The sequence below is a fragment of the Lepidothrix coronata genome, unplaced genomic scaffold (genome assembly GCF_001604755.1).
Source record: "Lepidothrix coronata isolate B3197 unplaced genomic scaffold, Lepidothrix_coronata-1.0 Scaffold202, whole genome shotgun sequence".
Classification (NCBI taxonomy): Eukaryota; Metazoa; Chordata; class Aves; order Passeriformes; family Pipridae; genus Lepidothrix; species Lepidothrix coronata.
The window spans coordinates 316943-337202 of NW_016690382.1; the positions used below are offsets into that span (position 1 = coordinate 316943).

At 37.9% G+C, this 20260-nt stretch overlaps 1 protein-coding gene across 33 annotated transcripts in view; it reads right to left on the reverse strand.

The window, feature by feature from the left end:
• Positions 1–1048: 1048 nt before the first annotated feature.
• SLMAP (sarcolemma associated protein) overlaps positions 1049–20260 on the reverse strand; it is an 86797-nt gene continuing 67585 nt past the window's right edge. For 26 of the 33 annotated variants that reach the window (XM_017832409.1, XM_017832422.1, XM_017832397.1 and 23 more), the window contains 6 exons: positions 19484–19558; positions 16006–16326; positions 15335–15452; positions 13664–13835; positions 12104–12238; positions 1049–7469 (listed from right to left, as the gene is read on the reverse strand). In XM_017832409.1, coding sequence (XP_017687898.1) covers positions 7380–7469; positions 12104–12238; positions 13664–13835; positions 15335–15452; positions 16006–16326; positions 19484–19558 — 911 coding nt within the window. In that variant the 3' untranslated portion in view covers positions 1049–7379. The other 7 variants (XM_017832416.1, XM_017832403.1, XM_017832393.1 and 4 more) reach the window with 2 other exon arrangements.

Below are 20260 nucleotides of genomic sequence, written 5' to 3' on the forward strand. Positions count from 1 at the left end.
AGCGCAATAAATGTGTCTCACAATGCCCAGCTACAGCTGGATTACAGTCAGGTTCTGCAACAGAAAAGCTGCCACTCAGCTGTGGCTGCTACACATACAACAAAAACACCACCTCGAGTATCACACCTAATGAGCCTGTAATCCTCATACTGAACCTTTATGAAGGCACAAACCTTATCAGCCTTTTTCACCTTTAGGCTACTCAGATAAAACTCACTCAGTGTCTAAGGCAGAGCGCTTTGCACTGCTATTTGGAAGACCAGAAGTCAAGACAAAGTTACTGACACATGTAAGGTGTTACCAACAGCACCCCATGAAGAGCAGCACACGTATTTAACATTTTTTTAGGCTGTTTTCTCCCCCCTTCAAAACTCCCAAACATCTACTGCGTCTGGGAGAATGTTTTCATGTTAACTCCGACTTAAACTTTTAAAGAGAGAAATAGCAGAGACAAGTCACGTAGGGTCTTACAGCAGGACTTACCACAGTCTGGAGTGCAACCATGTGCACTTAAACTGCACCCTGAGGTGGATCCAAACCACAGAGCAAACAGGGAGGAGACTTCCCTTCCTCAAACTCGCTGAAAACTATGTAAGTGACTCAGTAAATGTCCTTCTGAGTCAGCACTGACACAGAGCCCCAGAATTCCATCTGGTTTACAGTACAGATAAAAGACCGTAGAATTGTTGGTTTTCTTAAAGGATGATCCGTGAATGATACCCTGAGGGTGTCTGGTCACTAAACCCCACTTAACTCTTGCACAAACCAAGGCTGAACTCCTGCCCCCTGATCCAGCCCTCCTCTCCCTGGGTTCACACCCAGACCTGTCCCAGCCCGGCTTTACCACGTCACACAGAGCAGGGAAGGTCATGTGGCTGCAAATCCCCTTCGTACAAAATAAGCAGATAAATAGATTCCAATTTTAAAATAAGTTTTAATTGGTTCATTAATTAGTAACTTGTCTTCTACCGCAATAAAGCAGAGTTCAGAAGTTGTGGAGTGCTGAAATTTGGAGTTAGGCTGAATGAAAGACTATGTACAATACACATCAGCTTTCTGTTGTGTTGTAAATTTATTCTCATATTTTTTACCATTTATTCATCCCAAAAAGACATATTGCATATTTGGAACATTTTTAAAGTAAGAGCCACTGTATTATTCAAGACAAGAAGTAGTTTTGTCACATCAAAACTGATGACATACTCAATAAAATTATTTTCCAGAGCAAGAACTCCTTACAAGAAATATAAATAGAATATAAACTTCATAAATGACCTAGCATGAAAAGATTAAAATAGTAAACCCATTTCATACTGAAGGCAGTACCTTACCACTCATAGTGTGTGTGTGGTGTTTCCAAAAAAAAAACCCAAACCATCATTTCCCAACAGAGGGTACTGAAACAAATATGGGCAAGTTTTGGTTAAGTTTATTCCAACAGAACAGAATGAATTGACCTCTTCAACCTTTAGTCTGAAGTTACTGAACTAATACGATCAGGTAATAAAAAGTTACTTTTAGTTTAACCCAGGCTTTGGATTTGTTCATCAGGTACGATGAAGAGATGACATGCTTGGAAGCACATTTGCATTTTCAATGTGTCACCTGACACAGTGCAAGAATTCCACCTCCCTACCAACACCTCCCTCCGACAGCTGAGAATTATTTCACCCAGAATCCCAATCCCATCCCCACTCCCACGGCTGCCAAACGCCGGCAATCACGATCCGTTTTGCCGCATGCAAGCGCAGTCCCAGAACAGCCACGTCCACACATGCACATCCCTCGGAGTGTCACACCTGCCAACAGCCAGCACTGGGAATGACGCCGAGCCAGGCCGGGCACACCGACAAATTCAGGGAATGTTTCGGATCTGTGCTGCCTTGCAGAGGGAAAGGGCACTAATGGGCAAACAACACAACAGGGCTGAGGGGAGAGAGTAAAATACCCGATCTTGGGAAAGGGACTGGCTTTGCTCCACCCTAAGATCTAAGCAAATCAGAGCAATCCATGGGAAGCAGTCAGCACGAAATTCAAGAATGTACAATAATTCAGGCCTGTCGAAGCATTTTAAAAATAAAATTCCACTTTTCTAAGTTTACTAAAAAAAATGAGTTTATTGGTGTTGTTAAAGCAAGGCTTCTGTAAATCATGACATTCCAATAAAAGTGATCACTACACTACTATCACTGTAACTAATAATGCAGATTACAGAACAGTTGACAGACTGCAAAAACTAAGTGAAGGAATTATTCTATGAATGTTTTCCCTACTGTGCTTCAGGGACCTGGTTTTGGCTCACTACTGTTCAACAGTGTATGATCAATAGTCTAGAAGAGCTTCAGTAATCATCCCTGTAAAAACCTGAAGGAAAAAAAACACCTCTCTCAAGTGCTGAACAGTCATGGGAACACGTTGCTGCCTTGGAATGCTGCCTACAGTGATTTTTACCAAACAATATTGCAAGAAATACACTGATTTGATTCACAAGATGAAAATCCAGATGCTAGAAGTCTGTGAATCCCAAAATAAGCTCTGGTAGACAGTCAACAGGGAATACCAGAACAGGATATAAAGCTTATTGTCTATTTATATGATGTCAGTAAGGTAATTACTGTAAGGACAAGTTCTGTTCTGGTATCTAGTCTTCAAAAAAAGAACATTCAGAAAATTACATATTGTTTAAAAAGCTGACAACAAAAACTAGAGGGATGAAGAAATAAAAATTAAGAAATTCAATCCATTCATATAAAGTAAGATTGGAAGGTATGATCATGGCATGTCAAATCCCTAGATCAGGAGGACATTTGCAGCAGAATATCCTCCAAAGAATATCCTCAGAGATATACTGAGGTCCAATTTTGAGGATACAAAGCAAGATGAACCCAAACACAAGGTTGGGTTTTGTTTTAGGGGTTTTTTGAGGGGACAGTAGTTGCTCACATAACTTACCTACAGAGGAGAGTGATCCTTTTTCTTAAGTCCTTAAAGCAAGAATTCTTTTTTTCTAACATATGCTTAACTTCTTGACACTCTGCTGCTGATGTTGAAAGCAGTGAAGTTTTATGATTGCAACATCCAGAAAAGTGATGGGTTCCCTTACCTTTCCAAATGGGAACTTGAGCCTCTAATGGCCCTTAACACTGACACCTGGGTTTCAATGGCTGATTCACCTCCTCCTGCTGGGAGCCTTTAGTCAGATACTGGTAGCAACCAGTTTTTAAAACAGTAGTAGGTGCAACCCTCTCTTCCAAGCAGAAGAACTTGGCTCTGTGGGCAAACCTCTGCTCACTTTCAGTAAATGGATACAAACTAAAATCCCAGGAAGGCCAAAAAACCCCCTACTGCAGCCCAATTCCCCACCAGAGGAGAAAGAAGAATTCTGTGTCCATAAGCATGTGCAAAGAGGGACTGGGATAAGCAAATCAGCTGGATCTGGGGAACTCGATGCAGCTGTTTGCTAGAAGCAATCACCCTTCAAACAGAGGCATACGCAAGAGAGAAGGAAAGAATATGGCTTGTAATTCTTTTATATGATCCATTGCTATTAAAAATGGAGACTCAAAGTCTTGAGACAGTTGCTAATGAAACACTAATGGTGGATGAACAGCCTGAGGGGAGGTGAAACCCAGCCAGCCCCAGTTGCAGAGCCAGTGCAAAAGACAGTGGCTTCCTAAAAGCCGCTGTGGTGACCTGGTGTTTTAAAGCACTCAGATGCTGCTGGTGGAATGAATTCGGCAGTGGTTTTGTCATGGAGAAGATTCAAGCTGAAGAAATTATTCTTGCAAGTGGTAGAACCCTATGGATTAAGGCAGGAGACATTCAAAATCTTATGTAAAGCACACTGAAATTCTGGAACAGGTAATATACTTGAGAAAAATAACTGAGGAATATACCCCAAAAATACATGCACAGGTGATTACCTTTGCTTCAGCCATCAGTCATTTGATACTAAGTCTCGCTGTTTTATGAGAACACTTGGCAATATACTGTGCAGGCTCCCAATTCTCCATTTAGCACCAAAAAATCCAGAGATTCTGCAAGAAGGATGAGGCTAAGACTCTGGAAGAATACGTTTAATTCAGCTACAAGGAACAGGAAAAACCACACTATATTTTTTTTACATACTGTATATTTTTAAATAAAAGGCCTGCTATTATAGTCCCTGTGTAGGTAGAATTCTTTTAGAATTTAAAAAAGGTGCCTCAGTCAGGACACCAGGACAAACCTGAAGAAGTGTTCAGATATTCTATTATAGTAAATCTTCCAAACTGAACTAGCAACTGATAAAACAACTCTCTAACTTTTCTAGTATGAGGAACCTTTTTAAAACCTCAAACTTCAGTGCAAGCTCAGAGCACTTGTTTTACAAGTAGAGCATCTTACACCTGTGAAAAGCTGCTCATTACAGTAACTCCAGGGCTTAGCTAATCAAGCCTTACAGAAGAAAGAACCTAAATTTGAAGGTAAAAGAACACACATATTTACCATTTAAAAAAAAGCAAGAAAAAACCAGAAAGAATTGTGCAAGGAGTGTTTGCAAAATAACTCCACTTGCTGTTTTAGTATCAAAGCACTGAAGAAGAGCAGCTTCCCAGTTACCCAACCCTTCTCCAGGGATTTTCACAACATAAGAGTGAACTGTGCATTTTAGCTCATTCCTCATCTTGAACATTCTCATTTTGAACATGCAATTGTCAAGAACTCCTGGGAAAGGCACTGTATTAGGGAACCACAGGTATACTTGTAAGCATAAACCCCCATGCAATGTGTACTATGTGTATATAAATATGCACACATGCACAGAATGAGATTAGAAATATTTCTGCCTTAATACAACCACGCTGGGTCTCAAGCTGCAGCTCTCTGATGCTCTAAAGATTTCTGAAAACTCAACATTAGTCTTCAATACATGAACAAACTTGTGTCCTAGGCGGCATTGCTGCAGTTCAGGTCCCTCCCAGCTGTTCCCAGGGAACTTGGCACCTTCCCTGCTGCCAGGCAGGAGGGACCCCTGCTCCACCAGGCTCCACTCCACCTCCTCACACCATGTCTACATGCAGGGAGCAGAGAAGAGAATCCACTGAAAAAGAAACAGTAGCTGAAAGAGGGACAAACAGAGAGTTTGAGATGCTGAATACGTGAGGAGGCAGCATCAGGTCCCTTCCCCCAGCAGGGCTTTTTTCCTCTATTGCCCAGGACCTGCAGCCACTGCTCCTCCCATCTCACCACCCTGCCACAGGCACAGCCACCCTTCAGCTCTGAACACTTTTTTCCTCCCCCATGGAAAGATGCTCCTAAGCCTTCCATGGGTCTCTCCTACCCCATTTCTTTCTGAAAACCACAAACAGGAGAAGGATCAGCCAGACAAAAACTTAAAACCAGTGCAAATGTGAAATACAAAGTAAAAAAAAAAAAGTCTTTTGCTTCTACTGGACATGCTGCAGACATTGTGCCTATAACTGTGGCAGTATCTAGTGCAAAAGAAACTTAGCATGAATCTCTTGTTTTCAAATGACATTCAACTCAAACATGCATAGGGAGAGTAAAGTTATTTTATTAAATCATGCACATCACGTGTGTTAGTGCAAATAGTTTAATCTGTACTCCAGAAATTCTATTGTATTTTTATATCTTTACAAAATAGATTTAAAACAATTATTTACTTTAAAAAATGTAATTCTGAAGTTAAGCATTTCAGAACAATATTTGCAATAACCTATATACAAGAGGTACTAAGTACCACTGGCATACGAGTGTTCTGTGGTTGGGTGGCTTCCTGCAACTGAAAAGGATGAAATGAATGAACTAAATGACAATATTTATTTTCTACAAGTCACCTGTGGACTATTTTTTCCAACTAATAATCCTCCCATTAGCAAAACCCATGTAATTTAAGATAGAACCTTTAATTAAAGGACAATGACCCTTAAAACCTCACAAAGTAAATTATAGGCTAAATTTCTATTTAATTATTTAAACTATCTGTCGATTGCCATAACATCCTTTAAAGCCAATTGAATTGCTGAGATTACCTCCCTATTTTGAAGTTTCCTTTTACTTTACCATTCTTTAGCATATTATTTAAGTCTTTAATAAACTTTTTTGACAGAACTGTTGAGCTGAACAAGACAACTACAGTCTACATTTAATTCAGCACTAACTACAGTGATTCCCACCAAAAGTCAGCAAATAGCAATAGTTATAGTACTTAGATAAGGAAAATCAACTTTGTAATGGGGACCACTGCATCATACTTACAGCCATGTGATGAGGATGCACAAAATTTTACTACCAAATTAAAATCATCTTCACCTGACAATACTTCAGCAGGCATATGATTCCAATTTCGTAGTATTTTATGTATCTTAGATGTTCTCAGCTAATCACAGACATACTGTAGCAGTTCTCTTAATAAAGTTACGTCAACAAAAGCTTATCTAAAGAGCTTCTCCAGCTCAAGTCAGAGAGTATCAAATGACTGAAAAAATAAACTGATACATGTGATATGTGAGAAGGTATTCATACTTTTAAAGAACGTATCTCTTTAAATATATGAAATTTAATAAATTACATTCAAACTAAAGTTAACGTAAGTTGAATCACTGCACTATGTCCATCAAATGACCAAGTACTTGCTCCCAGAAACACCTCAGTTCACTCAAGAACACACACATGCTACACTCGCACTCGCGCACACTAAATACTTTAGGCTGGTCTTCACCATCAATATCTCTATCTCTTTAAGGCTGGACATGAATTGTGTTTATTCCCCAAACCCATTAATAAAGCAATCCTTATCAAAGAAAAATATGCTTCCTTCGAAAGGCGTGGTTAAGAGAAGTTTTCTTAAAGTCTTGTTCCCAACAGCTCAGTGACTAACAGCAAGTAAATGATATACTAGTTAAAAAAAAAAAAATAGATCATACTGAAAGGCACTGAGCACACTGCATCTGTTTCCCAAGTATCTGCAAAGTTACTTGGCTTGGATGTCCAAATCAGAAATGTATTTTCCTCTTATTTCTGGCAATCAGATTCTAAAGTCAGTGTCCACAACCCTAGCCATTATAAATAATTTGGTACCAAGAAGCCTACTTTAGGCCACCATTATAGTATTCAGAACCCCAACATACTAATTTAAAACTTGCATGAAGTTGTAAGCAAAAATATTGCTCACAGTATGATGAATCACAATTTTATTCCCTCTTTATAGACAGATACATTTTATACAGTTTAAAGCAAATGACCCTACTGCTGTTCTCACGCAGAGCTGTGCTGTATTAAGAGGTAAAAAGGAAGAGAATTAATCTGTTTTCCCTCAGTATATGAATGTTGCCAGCTTCTAAAGGGAGGACGGTGTATGGATTCAACAACAGTTCTCATGGAGAAGCTCTGGTTAGGCCTGGGTACAGCACCACGGCTGTTACAGCAACCAAAGCTGCCATCACAGGCATCCAAGGCCATTGTCTCTGTGTGGAGAGAAAAAAGAAATCAATATCATATCTGTTCTAGTTCATACTGATCAGTTTACCTCGTGGTTCCTGAAAGTCTCGAGTACCTGTCGATAGGCATCACTACAATGTTACCCACGAGCCCTGCTGCAGGCTAGTCCTGACTTGGAGCATCACAGCAAACCGTGTTCTCTAGCACAGGGAACTCCACAACTCTTCAGGACTGAGGATCAGCAGGAGAACGTTTGGCAGCTCCGAATTCCCAGGTTCGTTAGTGTAGGCACCTCAGAAATCTGCTCTTAAACATGCGAGGGCTTGAGGTGTTTGAAACATGGTTTGTGCCAAGTCATCACTAGACACAGGTTTATTCAGTACTGCATCTTTAACTTTGGCATGTTCAAATCCAGATCTGTGACGTTAGTTTGGAGCAGATCCTAACAACATCATTTTTAAACGGACTGTCACAACATTGCATGACAACAATGGCATTTCAAGAGGAGGACACACTGAGAGACATTAGAGAAAATGCAAGCTGAGAGTTCAGAATACAAACCAACCACCTATTTCTCATCTTTTTTTCCATCTTTCCATCAGCAATAGTGAGAGAAATTAAAGTGTTTAGAGCCAGAGTGGAATTTCTTAGTCCATAGATAGGAACCAAAGCTTGTTGATTTTTATTATTAGAGGCAAACTCTTCATTTTCCATAGTTAATCAAGCAATTAAGTTTTCTTACAAGCCCTAGCATCACAGCATTGTGCAAAAGGCAGCCCATTTGCTAAAGACAAACTGAGACCGAGTTAGAAGAGGCACATTCAGAACCAGTTAGGATGAAATTAATTGTTAGAATTAAAGAAATCACAGAGATGTTAAATGATTAGTTGATCGCTCAGCTCATCGGTATCAACAGAATGGCATATTAAATGAAGGGTTTGCTTCAGGTAAAGAAATACCTGTGAGCATTTGAACCATGCAGAATTTCATACAGAAATGGCACAAACAGGTGAGAGGGACAAACATACATTGACTGAACAGTAGTGCTTGTACCTTTCGCTACCACAATGGGCCGTAACACCAATACAGGAAAGCCAGGATTAGGCCGATGAATACGGCTGGGACGGGTTGTAATATGGAAGGCTAAAGAAGGGAAGGGATATTAAAAATCACTTTGTGCTATAAAATCAATCAGGTAAAGATGATTTAGAGGGGGGGGGAAATAAGTCAGTAAGTTTGGTTTTAATTGAAATGTATTAAAGACATCTAACACATTACAGCATTATCTAATCTGGTATACAAAGTTAGTACACCATTCTACTCAAATGAACAGGGATGTTTAAAAATAAAGGGAAGTAAGCAGAAAATGTTCCAAGAAACCTCTTGTCACAACTTGGAATTTAGCACTTGAAAACAATACAAATCTTAAACTGATTTGCCTGTATCTTATTTATAGTTGGTTTTAGTTTTTCTAAGTGAGAGGAAATCCCAACTGGATTTCTTGAGGTAGATAGACTCACACCAGATTTTGAATTTTTCAGGTATTTCTTCATTCCTTGCTAGTTAGCCTTTCCCATTTTCCATCACCAGCCTCCAGGAAAAACAATCTTTTTCCTCCATTAGTGAGTCAATTAACTATGTCCACAGGCAAACTCAGTCGTTCAGACATTTCCGTGAGATTGTAACATGACTGTACAATCAACACTCGGTTACTATAAAGCAGAGAAGCACATTTCCATCAGAGATACCACAAAGCTCAGCATCTCTGCCAGGTCAGCAGCCTTGTGACCAAATGCAATTCTGAAAATGGATCAAATGCTGCAGCTGGGCCAAACTCCAGCTGACCAGCCTGCAGGGTTCCTTCAGCTTATGGCCTCGTTAGAACCACCCACACGTTTTCTCAGCTATGTTCAATTAGCTGTAAACTACTGCACCTTCTGGATGGACAGCCTCTATCCATGATATGATAAATTAAAAGCAAAAATGGACCTAAACTTTTTTTAAGCTGTCCTTGGAAGACATCTGCTTTCTCTGTATCCTAGCCTACATATTTGTGCACACACAAAGACACACAGGGGTAAGTTCAAACCATGCCAAATATTTTTAAAACTTTTTTTTGTGCTGAAGCTACCTTGATTTTTGTTCAGTCAAATAAATAAACAAATAATAAGTTCATGATTGAATTTTCTAAAACATTGTGATTCATAAATCAAATCTCATCCTGTTATGAATTTGCAGAAGTCACTTAATCATAGAACCTCCAATATGGTTCAAAATACAGGAATATTAGAAGGCATTCTAGTCTCTGCCATTCAATCACTTTCTTTTTCAATCAAGGCAAATATTTAACAGAAAAATTATGTGTAACTATTGAAGTAATTTTCATGCAGGATTATTTTTGTGTCACTGGTGCCACAAATCACAGTGCCACCTTCCCACAGAAAGCACGTTGGCAGAAATAATCACAGCAGTGTTCACAAAAGTGCCAGAAGTTTAAATCAACCAGAGCAGCTGATGTTCTCAAACCATTAACATCATTAAATCCGTCGTATGAAGCGCATCAGGAAAAAACCAGTGACCATAAGCATGCAAGCACGAGTAGTACACCACACTGCTAAGCGTGTCAAGAACACAACACTGCAAGTTTTTTAAAAGTAAAACTGAAGTATAAAAACTTTAAATTTAAATGATATCCCAAATGGAGTACAGAAGCCTTGTCTTTTCTAACATTTGTTAGTTCACTGAACAAGTCTATGGATTTATTTTTTTGGTAAGTTACACATCTTGGCAAATGAAACCGGTGATAAATATCCACTGCATCCAATGGAATTGTCTCCAAACAATTAAATTTTTCCCCTCAAAAACTTATCAATATATAACAAATCTTCTTATTGTCAAGGAGCACTTAACTAGGTGCTTTAAAAAAAATGTGCATCTTTTATTAGAATATGAAGATATGCAAACTCAGACACAGATGGGCTGCAAAAAGGAACAAATCCCACAGTGGGAATCCACTTTCTGTTCCTTGGAAATGAAGTAGCAGATAATGATTCCAGCAAAAGGGGACAATGGTACTTCAAAAATTTGACCTTGGAACTCAGCCCAGTATCCACAATGTTTGAAATAATCCCCAAGATGGACATGTTTTACATTACTGACGGGGAGCAATGTTTGCTCAACAGCGAGTTTGTCCTGCAAGCCCTTATATGGCTGGATGCTCTTCATCATACCCTGACCTCCAGGATTCAACTGTCATAACTAATTCCTCCTCTGGAAGCAGATTTTGGCAACTGCTGTGATTCCTGATTTCATTTACTTACCTCTAATTCTTCCTAAAATTTCCTTTACCTTACAAGTGTTTCCACTCTCATCAGATGTGACAACTCCCTTCACAGTATGTCTTCCCTCTACTATCACCCTTTTCCACTGATCATTTTAATTCTGAGGTTAATTTTTTTAACAGAGCAGAAAATCTCACATTCACTATTATTTAGTCAGTGTGTTCTCTTCTACTAAAATGGGGTGGGGTTTTTTGCTGGCTGTTTTTGACTTCTGCCTACTTAAGTAACTCAGTATTATCCGAGCACTGCAGAAGAGTTCTGAGCAAGAATCAGGTTCCAAGAGAATTATAACATTATAAAATCACATTTCTGAAAATATGGCTGAAAGAAGTGAGAAGGGCTTTGAATTCTTTACATCTTTGACAGCTCTGCGATGTTAGAGGTTTATATTGAGGAATTGATTATGGCAAGGGTATTCGTACAAACTTCTGGGCATCTAGGAGTCAGCTGATTTTAGAGGATAGGGTACTGTAAAATTTCTTTGTAGTGAAAAAAACAGTTTTCTAAAAGGCTATTACAGAGCATTCATTATTCTCCTGTTTTGTACTGTCCACTACAGGAGTTGTTCACCCTGCAGTGACCACAGAGGCAGCAAAGGAAGACAAGAAACCAGCCCTCCCTGGGCACCTAAAGATAAGGCCATGACCCCCCCTTATAAAGTATTTGCCACACCCCTAATGTTTGGAGGATTTCAGAATCTCAGTATAAAAAAAAAGTTGTCTCTAGCTGTAAACTCAGTTCTAATGACACAACCTCTCAAATTAATTGCAATAGAAAACAGTATTTTCATTACTGAATAGAAAGGACAGTTCTACTGTACTGTTTAAAGCATGAGCCCATCAAGAATAACCAGTTAAGAAGAATGAGCAAGAGTAAGAAGGGAACACCCATTGTAATAAACACTAAGAAAACAAAAAGCATCTTGAAAAAGGTTGCTTAATTCATTTGGATACAGGTTTCTAAGCTTTTAGCCCTGTATCATTTTTTGAAGTCAAAGAGTTTTCCTTAGTTCTGGTTCACTAGCATTTAAGTCATATGTTTTCAAGAGAGCAAATATCTAAGGACATACCTAAACCTGTCACACGACTGTAAATTGAACTTTCGTGTGTAACTGTAACAGTGTAATGACCTGCAAATTTGCACAGTTAGAACCAGAATGGAATTTTGCATATATAAATATATATATATATAAAATAGAGTACACAGCCTTTTTTTTTTTTAAAGTCCATCCTTTTCTATTTGACTCTTCCATATTCCTTCAATCAACAGGACTGTCAGTGTCATAATCTGACTTCCCCACACATTTTGTACAGACTTACGTTGTTTCCTTTTTCTTGTAGCAGCTTCAGGTTCTCTTTACACTGTTTGAGCTCTTCTGTGAGTGACTGCTTCTCCTGCTCAGCCACCTCATACTTTGCCTTCAGCTCTGAGAGCACAGTCTGTGTTCTTTCATACTAAAGACAAAGAGAGAACAGTCTGTGGACCCCTGGACACCCAACACATGCTGACATTTGCTCAGTGCACAGCTTCCTTTTCTGTCATCTGCCTGGAATAACTTGCCTTGGATCAGTACACTCCTTTTTCACAGAAGCAGTGTAGAGTTAAGATTTCCTTTTTTTTACCTAAATGAAGATTTTTGCCTGACTTGAAGTGCTAGAATTACTAAAATCAAGGAAATACAAAGTAAATGCAAGGCCTTAATTCGTGTCTTATACCAATTATTCATTATCATACTGAAAAGGACTGTAAAAACCAGGAAGATAAAACAAAAAACAGGGGAACAAGGAGTCCTTCACGTTTGAATAGTTGTCTTACATCTAGGCTGCAGCTGAAATCCCTACACCCAGCAAATAGGTGCAAAAATCAGCATTCTGTATGAAGTAAATCAAAACCTCTTCCCACAATGCAAATTCAAACATAAAGCAGGCATTAAAAATTATTATGCCTTGTACTGTCGTGCCATAATCCTCAGTGTGGGTCAATTACAAACAGTACTGGGTGAATGTGACACATGTTCCTACAGGATGGACAGACTTTCCTTTTTCAAACTCACATTCCATTTTTTCTAGAGATCACAAACTTTCTAGTAGTCCTCCTGACAGGGACAGAATCAATGACTTTCAGTACTGGCATTTACCACAAATTTAGAAGATTAGGCATCTTTACAAATACATCTGATTACAAAAACACAGACCAACAGGATTGGGTTTTTGAAATTCTGAAAATTGTAAGGAATGTGACACGGATGAATTATCAAAGAAAAGTACTGTAAAAGAAACTAAGAGCAGTGATTGGAGAAACACTCAAAATGCTTCTAAGAGGAAGCAAGTGTTGGAAAATATGTCCTTCTTCCAGACAATCCTTAGATGCCAGGCAGATGAAACACATGCTCAAAATGCTGACCCTTATGCACTTGCAAGTCATCTTCAGCAGGCCAATGATCCAGGAAGATGAAAGGAGATCTTTGTAAAGAATGTATAGTTCCACTCATATAACTAGAAAGATCAGACTGACTCAAAAAGAATCAATTTTGACTCATAACAGCTAATAAAACTCTAGACCATGATGTTCAGAAGACTCTGAACAAGAATTTACCCATCTGAACAGCTTAAAAGTAAATTCACTAGGATAATGCATCAAAGTAAAGCTTAGGAAGGTCCCAATGAACACAGAAGTAATTTTACCTGAAATCTTCCTTTTTAAATCTAACTGCCAGTTTATATTTTCTTGGCTACCATTAAGTGCTTGCAATAAAATTATGAAAAAATTTCATTACTAGAAATCTTTATAGTTCTAGAAAACCTTTCCTTTTCTTTTAGCTGAAAAGTCAGTCATGGGGCACTACATTCCCTCAAAATGGAAACAGTATTTTGTGTTACCTCTTTCTGAACGTCTTTTGCTTGACTCTCAGCTTCACTGAGCTGAGTTTTCAGACTAGCTGCATCCCGTTGATGTTTTTCTCTCAAAGATCCCATCTGATTTTCAAGTTCCTTTCGAGACATTTCAAGAACACTTATATCGCTGGTCAGTGCTAAACTCTGTTTCTGAGAGCTGCAAAACAAAATCATATTGATTCCTTAGGCATCTTAAACAAGCACTTTTCATCCTCAAAAGCTTCACATGTTATTTTTGATGTGTAAATATCAGCTTAGAGCAGTAACAGAAGTACAGATCTTTGTCTCTTTGTACGCAGTACTGACACAAAAGGCTGGCCATGATCTTGCTTTAAAATATACGTCCACAGTTTAGTGTGTATAACTAACCATAATTTTTAATTTAAATAAGTTATGACTAATTTTTATTTTCTTATTCTATTTCATTACTCAAAGTATTTGCTATTATATACTCCAAAGTATTTTGAAACAAATTTGTAATAAGAAGTCTGTTCAAGGTTGTTCAAAGCATTTCACTTGTTTGCACATGTGCTTCTGCTTACTGCCCTTGCATAAGCTAATAGCTAGTATGTTCAACTGTTTAGTGCAATTGGGTAATAATCAGAGAGCTCAAAATTAGGCCATTAAACATCAGTGTAATAGCCAAGTAGTGTTAATTCATGCCTGTGCAAGAAAAAAAATAAGGAAGAGATCCTGCATATTTCTATTATGCAAATCCTGTCATTTCTCATCTGACCTTGTGTATGCAAAAAACAGAAATGAGGGTATAATGAACCAAAAAAGAAAGGTTTGAATACTGAAAAAGAATACATTACTTCTTGAATGTTTACTGTGAGACATTTTCAATTTTCAATTAGATCTTACAACACTGAGGAAGCCACAAGGGAAAAGAGACCACACATATATCTAAGCATGATGGTAAAATTCAGATCCACAATAAAACAAAGTTGCTGTCCCATATTTAGTCTGTGAATTATATTCCAGTATCTAAAACTGAAAAAAAAAACCAAAAAAGGCAGATGAAGGGATAAGAGGGGAAGTTGTTTCCAAGCAGAAGATTTAGATGGCCTTGAGCAATGTCATGTTCTCAAACAGCAAAAGAAATACAGCACAATATAAATTCTCCTGCACTCTAAAACCCCTCCCAAAGGATATGATGCCACCTGTGATAAAAAAAGATTTATATTTTTCTCTTAAGGAAAAGGTGATCTAGAACATGGTTTCTGCCCACTATTACTATTTATACTGTGACAGGCTATCACGAGACACCCAGCTGTTTGAGAATCATTTTCCACCCTGAACACTAAGAAAATTTGAGGTTAGGAAATCCATGTAGTTTATTATCTTTTAATTGGAAGGATAACTGTTAAGTCTAAATTCTTCCACAATGCATGCTTCCAAGCCCTTATTAAAAGCAGCAAAGTTGGGTTACCTTATGATGATAAAACATGACAAAAGCATTTGTAAAACAGAAAAACATAACTTGGGATAACAACTGACACGGAAGTGTTCAGCCCAATACTCTGATATAAATAAAATCTCAATGCATTTATTGAAACACCCTCAGACATGTAGTACCTCTCTTGTGAGGAAAGAGCACCAACAAAACTCTTCAGCTACTATGGTACCTCCTAGACAAACCCACGGTGCCCTTACCTAGAGAGCTCCTTCTCTTGTCGCTGAAGTTCAGATGTAAGCAAAGTATTTTCCTTCCTTAGTTTAACACATTCAGCTTCCAGAGCAAGCCACTCTGCCTTCAGCTTTTCAAGTTCACCTGCAATAAATAAAACTCAATTCAATTGAGTAAAAGTATTTCATGACTGCATTGAGTAGCACAAGCTAATAAATTTTAAATTTAACATTTTTTTATGTTAAAAATGAGATGGTATCAACAGTTTCATTAAGCCATAAAATACAGTTAATTGTCTTGAGTAAAGCTTTGCCAGAATTAAAAAGTCTGAAGCTCTCCCTTTATGGGCTTAAATTACAGAAGTTACACAAATCCTCTTGGAAATCTGTGGCGGTATGAGTCCCTCAACTGTAGAAGTTTTCCATCTTTTCAGAGTGGAATTACAGTTGGTCCTGATATCAAAGTACATGAGCTAATTTAGACAATTACTATTTAATGAAGCATGCAAAACAGCTTTTGTAACACTACAAGCCTTGGCACACATACATAAATATACATATTTGTGTATAAATATATATATAGACAGAGTAAATGACTGCAAAGGGACAGAGCAACAGAGATTTGAGTAACTGCCATTCCCCAGAGTGAGAAGGATGCTGTGTTAGCACTGGGCTGTGACATCCCTTCAAAGGAGTACCTTTTAAGCGAGTGGCCTCTTCCTTCTGCTGATCCTCACACTGCTGGCACCTGAGCTGAAAACTGGCTTGCAGGTCGACAATTTCTTTTTCATAATCCGAGGCATCCTTCCGCCACCGCTCAAGCTCCGCTCGCACCGTCTGCAGCTCTGCTTGCAAAGTGGAAATATCTGTGTCCCGTTCTGATGCTGCCTTTTCTGCTACTTGCTGAAGTGACAGAATCTCATTTTGAGCACTGACTAGTTCGTTTCGAGTGCTTGAAATCTCGTGCTCCTTTTCCTTACGAAGATTCTCAATTTCTTCTTGTAACCTTCGCAACTGGGCTGGAAAGCGACATTAACATTTGTATTTTTTAAAACCGTATTTAGAGAAAATCTAAAAAACATAACTCCCTTTCTCAGCTTGTCAATATTTAACAGGACTAAAGAAGCCCAATGCAATTGAAAAAATATATTAATCTTGTCAAATGCTGTACTGACAGAGACATGTACGTGGGCCATGTAGCACAGAGTCAAAAGAAACAAAAATGATGTCTGAACAAAGCTTTCTTAGACAAAGCTGTGTTGTGCATGTGATACTAAAGCAACTCTCCAAAATCTGAAGCAAGATTTAGATCCAACTTCATTGTAAGCAAAACAAGGATTATAGAACAAGGACATTGGGGCTTTCAGGAACAAGAGGAAAAGGAAGAAGGCTTCTCTGACAAGACAAACAGTTGCAAAGCTACACTGGAAATGTTCGCCTGTTCAGCAGTTAACTTGTGATGTCCATAAAAATTTGAGGCACAGGGTCTAAATTTTGACTCCATGCTTAACATGTAGCAGAGGAAGTAAACATTATTTCTTTGCAAAAAGCCTTTTTCAAAGCACAAGATGAATTCTGAATGAAAGGGACAGCTGCTCCAAATATACTGAGCTAGAAGGTCCTTTAGCATTTACAGCTACTGTAAATGTGCAGCAGGCACGCACACAGTAGGCTATGTGACATTTCTGCATGAAGAAAACCTTATAGGTTATTCCCACTCAAAACTGTTTCATTACCAAAGACATCTCTGAGCACAACGATTTTTCATAAACACACATGCAAACAGAATCCAGTGCAAACAGTCAGACAAAAAAGTACAGTACAGAGGAAAAACTACAGTTAAAACCCTGACTGATGGGAGCAAAGTGTTTAATTTGCTGTGGTTTTGTTTTACTTTTTAAAGAACACGTATCAGAGTTCACATGTATTTCATTGATTTTAACATGCAAAAAAGCAATTATTAAATTAATAAAGAATTACTCTGAGAAGAAAAGGTAAAATTCTTCACAGGACCTGAAAACCTAATGTAAGATACTGTGGAGGGTCAGGATCACACATTTAAAGTTACATGTTTCAGAAGCAAAGGGCCAAATGAGGATAGTGGAAACTGTTATCCACTACAGGGTGGATAACAAGACTGAGTAACCCTCCTAGATTACTTGTATTTATTTCTGTCCTCTCAATCCATTTCAGAAGTGACAGGGAGAATGTGAGTGAGTCTAGCTGTAAACTGATACAGCATCAAAGCTACTCAAGAGACACCAGCACCTTCATGACAATTATACTTGATATTTTTCAGTAGCTACATAGTAATACAGAAAGAATTCATATACAATCTAGAAACTTTGCTGCTAGTTGATGTACAGCAAAGAAGAAAAACTCAGGTTTTTTGCTCTCCTCTAAACTGAAGCAAGACATTTAGCTCATTAGAGAAACTAAAGCACCCAAGAATTACCCAATTCCCCACTTCGGAGAAAAAGACACCATGGGAAAAATATGATAGCTATTGTACTTTGCAATACATAAGAGCTGCTATAGACAAGAGTAAGTTAAGATTCCACAGCAATTCTGTATGAGATGAAACAGTCCACCTCTTCCATAACACTTGCAGCATGATGGATTTTTAAAAATACGTGTGCAACATGAGGCTTACTACCACCTCGTCTGTTTGAAAATAGTTTCTACAGGCTTGTACTGTAACAGAATAGCAAACAGAGTAGTGGATGAGAACAACCTGACAGTAACACAACATCTGGTGTATCAACAGTTGCCTTTCCATGTAGCCTTGGAAGCCCTGAGCCTACCTAAGTAATATCCTCTAAAACACGACTTGCTAATAAAGCAGGTTCCTGAGCAAAGGAATGCAAATTATATCTTCTTGATACTATTTTCTTTATCAAGCCAAGCTAAACTGCTTCTTGGTATTGGCAGCATTTCAAAGAAATGTGTTCTCTTCCATCTGTGTTGCTGATGAATAACTGTCCCTTTAAATGTTCAGGCGTGAAAACAAGTAAAGTATGATGGAAAATCCAAAGATGCACAAGAATTTCTAAAGCTTGGTGGAGTTGTAGAAATAACTTACACATGAAAATTACTACTAAGAATCTTGGAATGGTTTCTGAAGCACTGGGTATAATTTGAAAGGACAATTAGAAGGAAAACTTCCATTACATCTCTCATTTATATAAGCCATTACCTCATCTAAATTGAATGTTTCACTTCTTTTATATTTTTAAATAAGGCATAACAAGTTACTTGAATTTCCTTGCTCTACCTATCTGTTCATATAACGAACTTCACATGTAGAGACACAATCTCAGTTGTTTCTGTGGCCCTTTCTCTTCTCCACGACAAACATAAAAAAGCCATGCAGCACTGGCTGGGCTAAAACACTGATTCCATGAAAATACTTCAAGAAATGTTACTGCATGAAGCTGCCAGGTTTTTTTTTCCCCTCCCTACAGTTCACAGCAGTTGCCAAGGAAGAATCCTGACAACTTTTTCGAAATTGCGAGATGTGTCACACCCTAAATGTTTGGGAAGCAGCAAGGACACAATGAACATCAGAACAGTCTGAACTACAATGGAGAGAGAAGAGGAGGAAACATTAGCAAGACCTCACTTGAGAAGGATCAGAAAACAAAAAAGTACTGAACCAACAAGAGGCATTTTGCAGTTAAGTTTGGCTCTGTCAAGGTCCTATCTCTGATTCTCTTTTTGGAGAGGAAAAAAAAGATTTATTTTTTCTGCATCAAAATAACTATCAAATTCTATTTTCTAACTTTTGTTACAGCATTTGTTACTTGGAGAGTTTTCATTACTAGCAGGATAATATTCAAAATTAAATTGCTCCTCTCATTCTGAAGACTAAACCTCCTCAGTGCTCTGAAGGTCATCACAGTAAGAAGCCCTACATAATTCAGAACTGAGGAAGACTGAAGAGAAATGAAGAGGTATCTATTACAGATTACATCTTCTGCATTTTCTAAGTTACTATTAGAACCATAGGAACTGACAGGAAACATTTCACAATAAAATTCAAAGATATAGTGAAAGAAATCAGATTTAAAACATACACTCAATTAACATTTTCCTTTATTAGTAATTATGATGCCACAGAAAGTCAAAGCTATATATTTTCCCTGAAGGGTGGGGGGAGAAAAAATAAATTCCTACCTTGCAGAGCATTTATTTGCTTGTTAGATTCTTCGACTTGCACTCGATATGCTTTTCTCTCTTCTTCCAAGAGTGCTATAAACAAAAGTGAAAATGTGCCCCAGAGGTTTTGTTAGTAACATGTATTTCAGCTGCGTAATTCATTTTAGTCACAACTTCCTCTTAAATGAAAAGATTAAACAAACATATTATTTCAGGAAGTTATCAAAGCTAGTAACTGTGTGAGTAGTTTAATAAAAGTTAATGTTAAGAAATCATTCCATTATTGTGGTAGTATTACAATTAATTTGAAATTAATGTAATCTGTTGCCTGCTCCGAAAACTCCGTGTGTGCTAAATGCAAACTGGTGTGGGAGGAGAAAAAAGAAAAAGCTGTAAATACATCCCATAAAGAACATTGAATAATATGCAATTCAACTGGACTATACTATTTCCTGTAAAAAACAACCCACAACTTTACTGAGGGTAATGATACAGCTACATAGCTGGGAGGATGATCTAAACACATCCCATTATGTGCATTATCTGACTGAAAAGCAGATTAATCGGTATCTGGCAATAAATATATTCCATAAGGATAAAATATACAGAGTTCAAGTATGTATTTGATACTATGAAAACATGTTGGTTTATCTTGAACTAAAAAAAAAAATCAGAGCTGAATTGAACTGCACAGAGTTCAAAAAAACAAGCAAAAGAAAAAAGTTTGGAAAAAAAAGCATAAAAGTTTCTGACATTCTGTGCAAGAGATGTGAATGCTATGAACCAGATTTATCT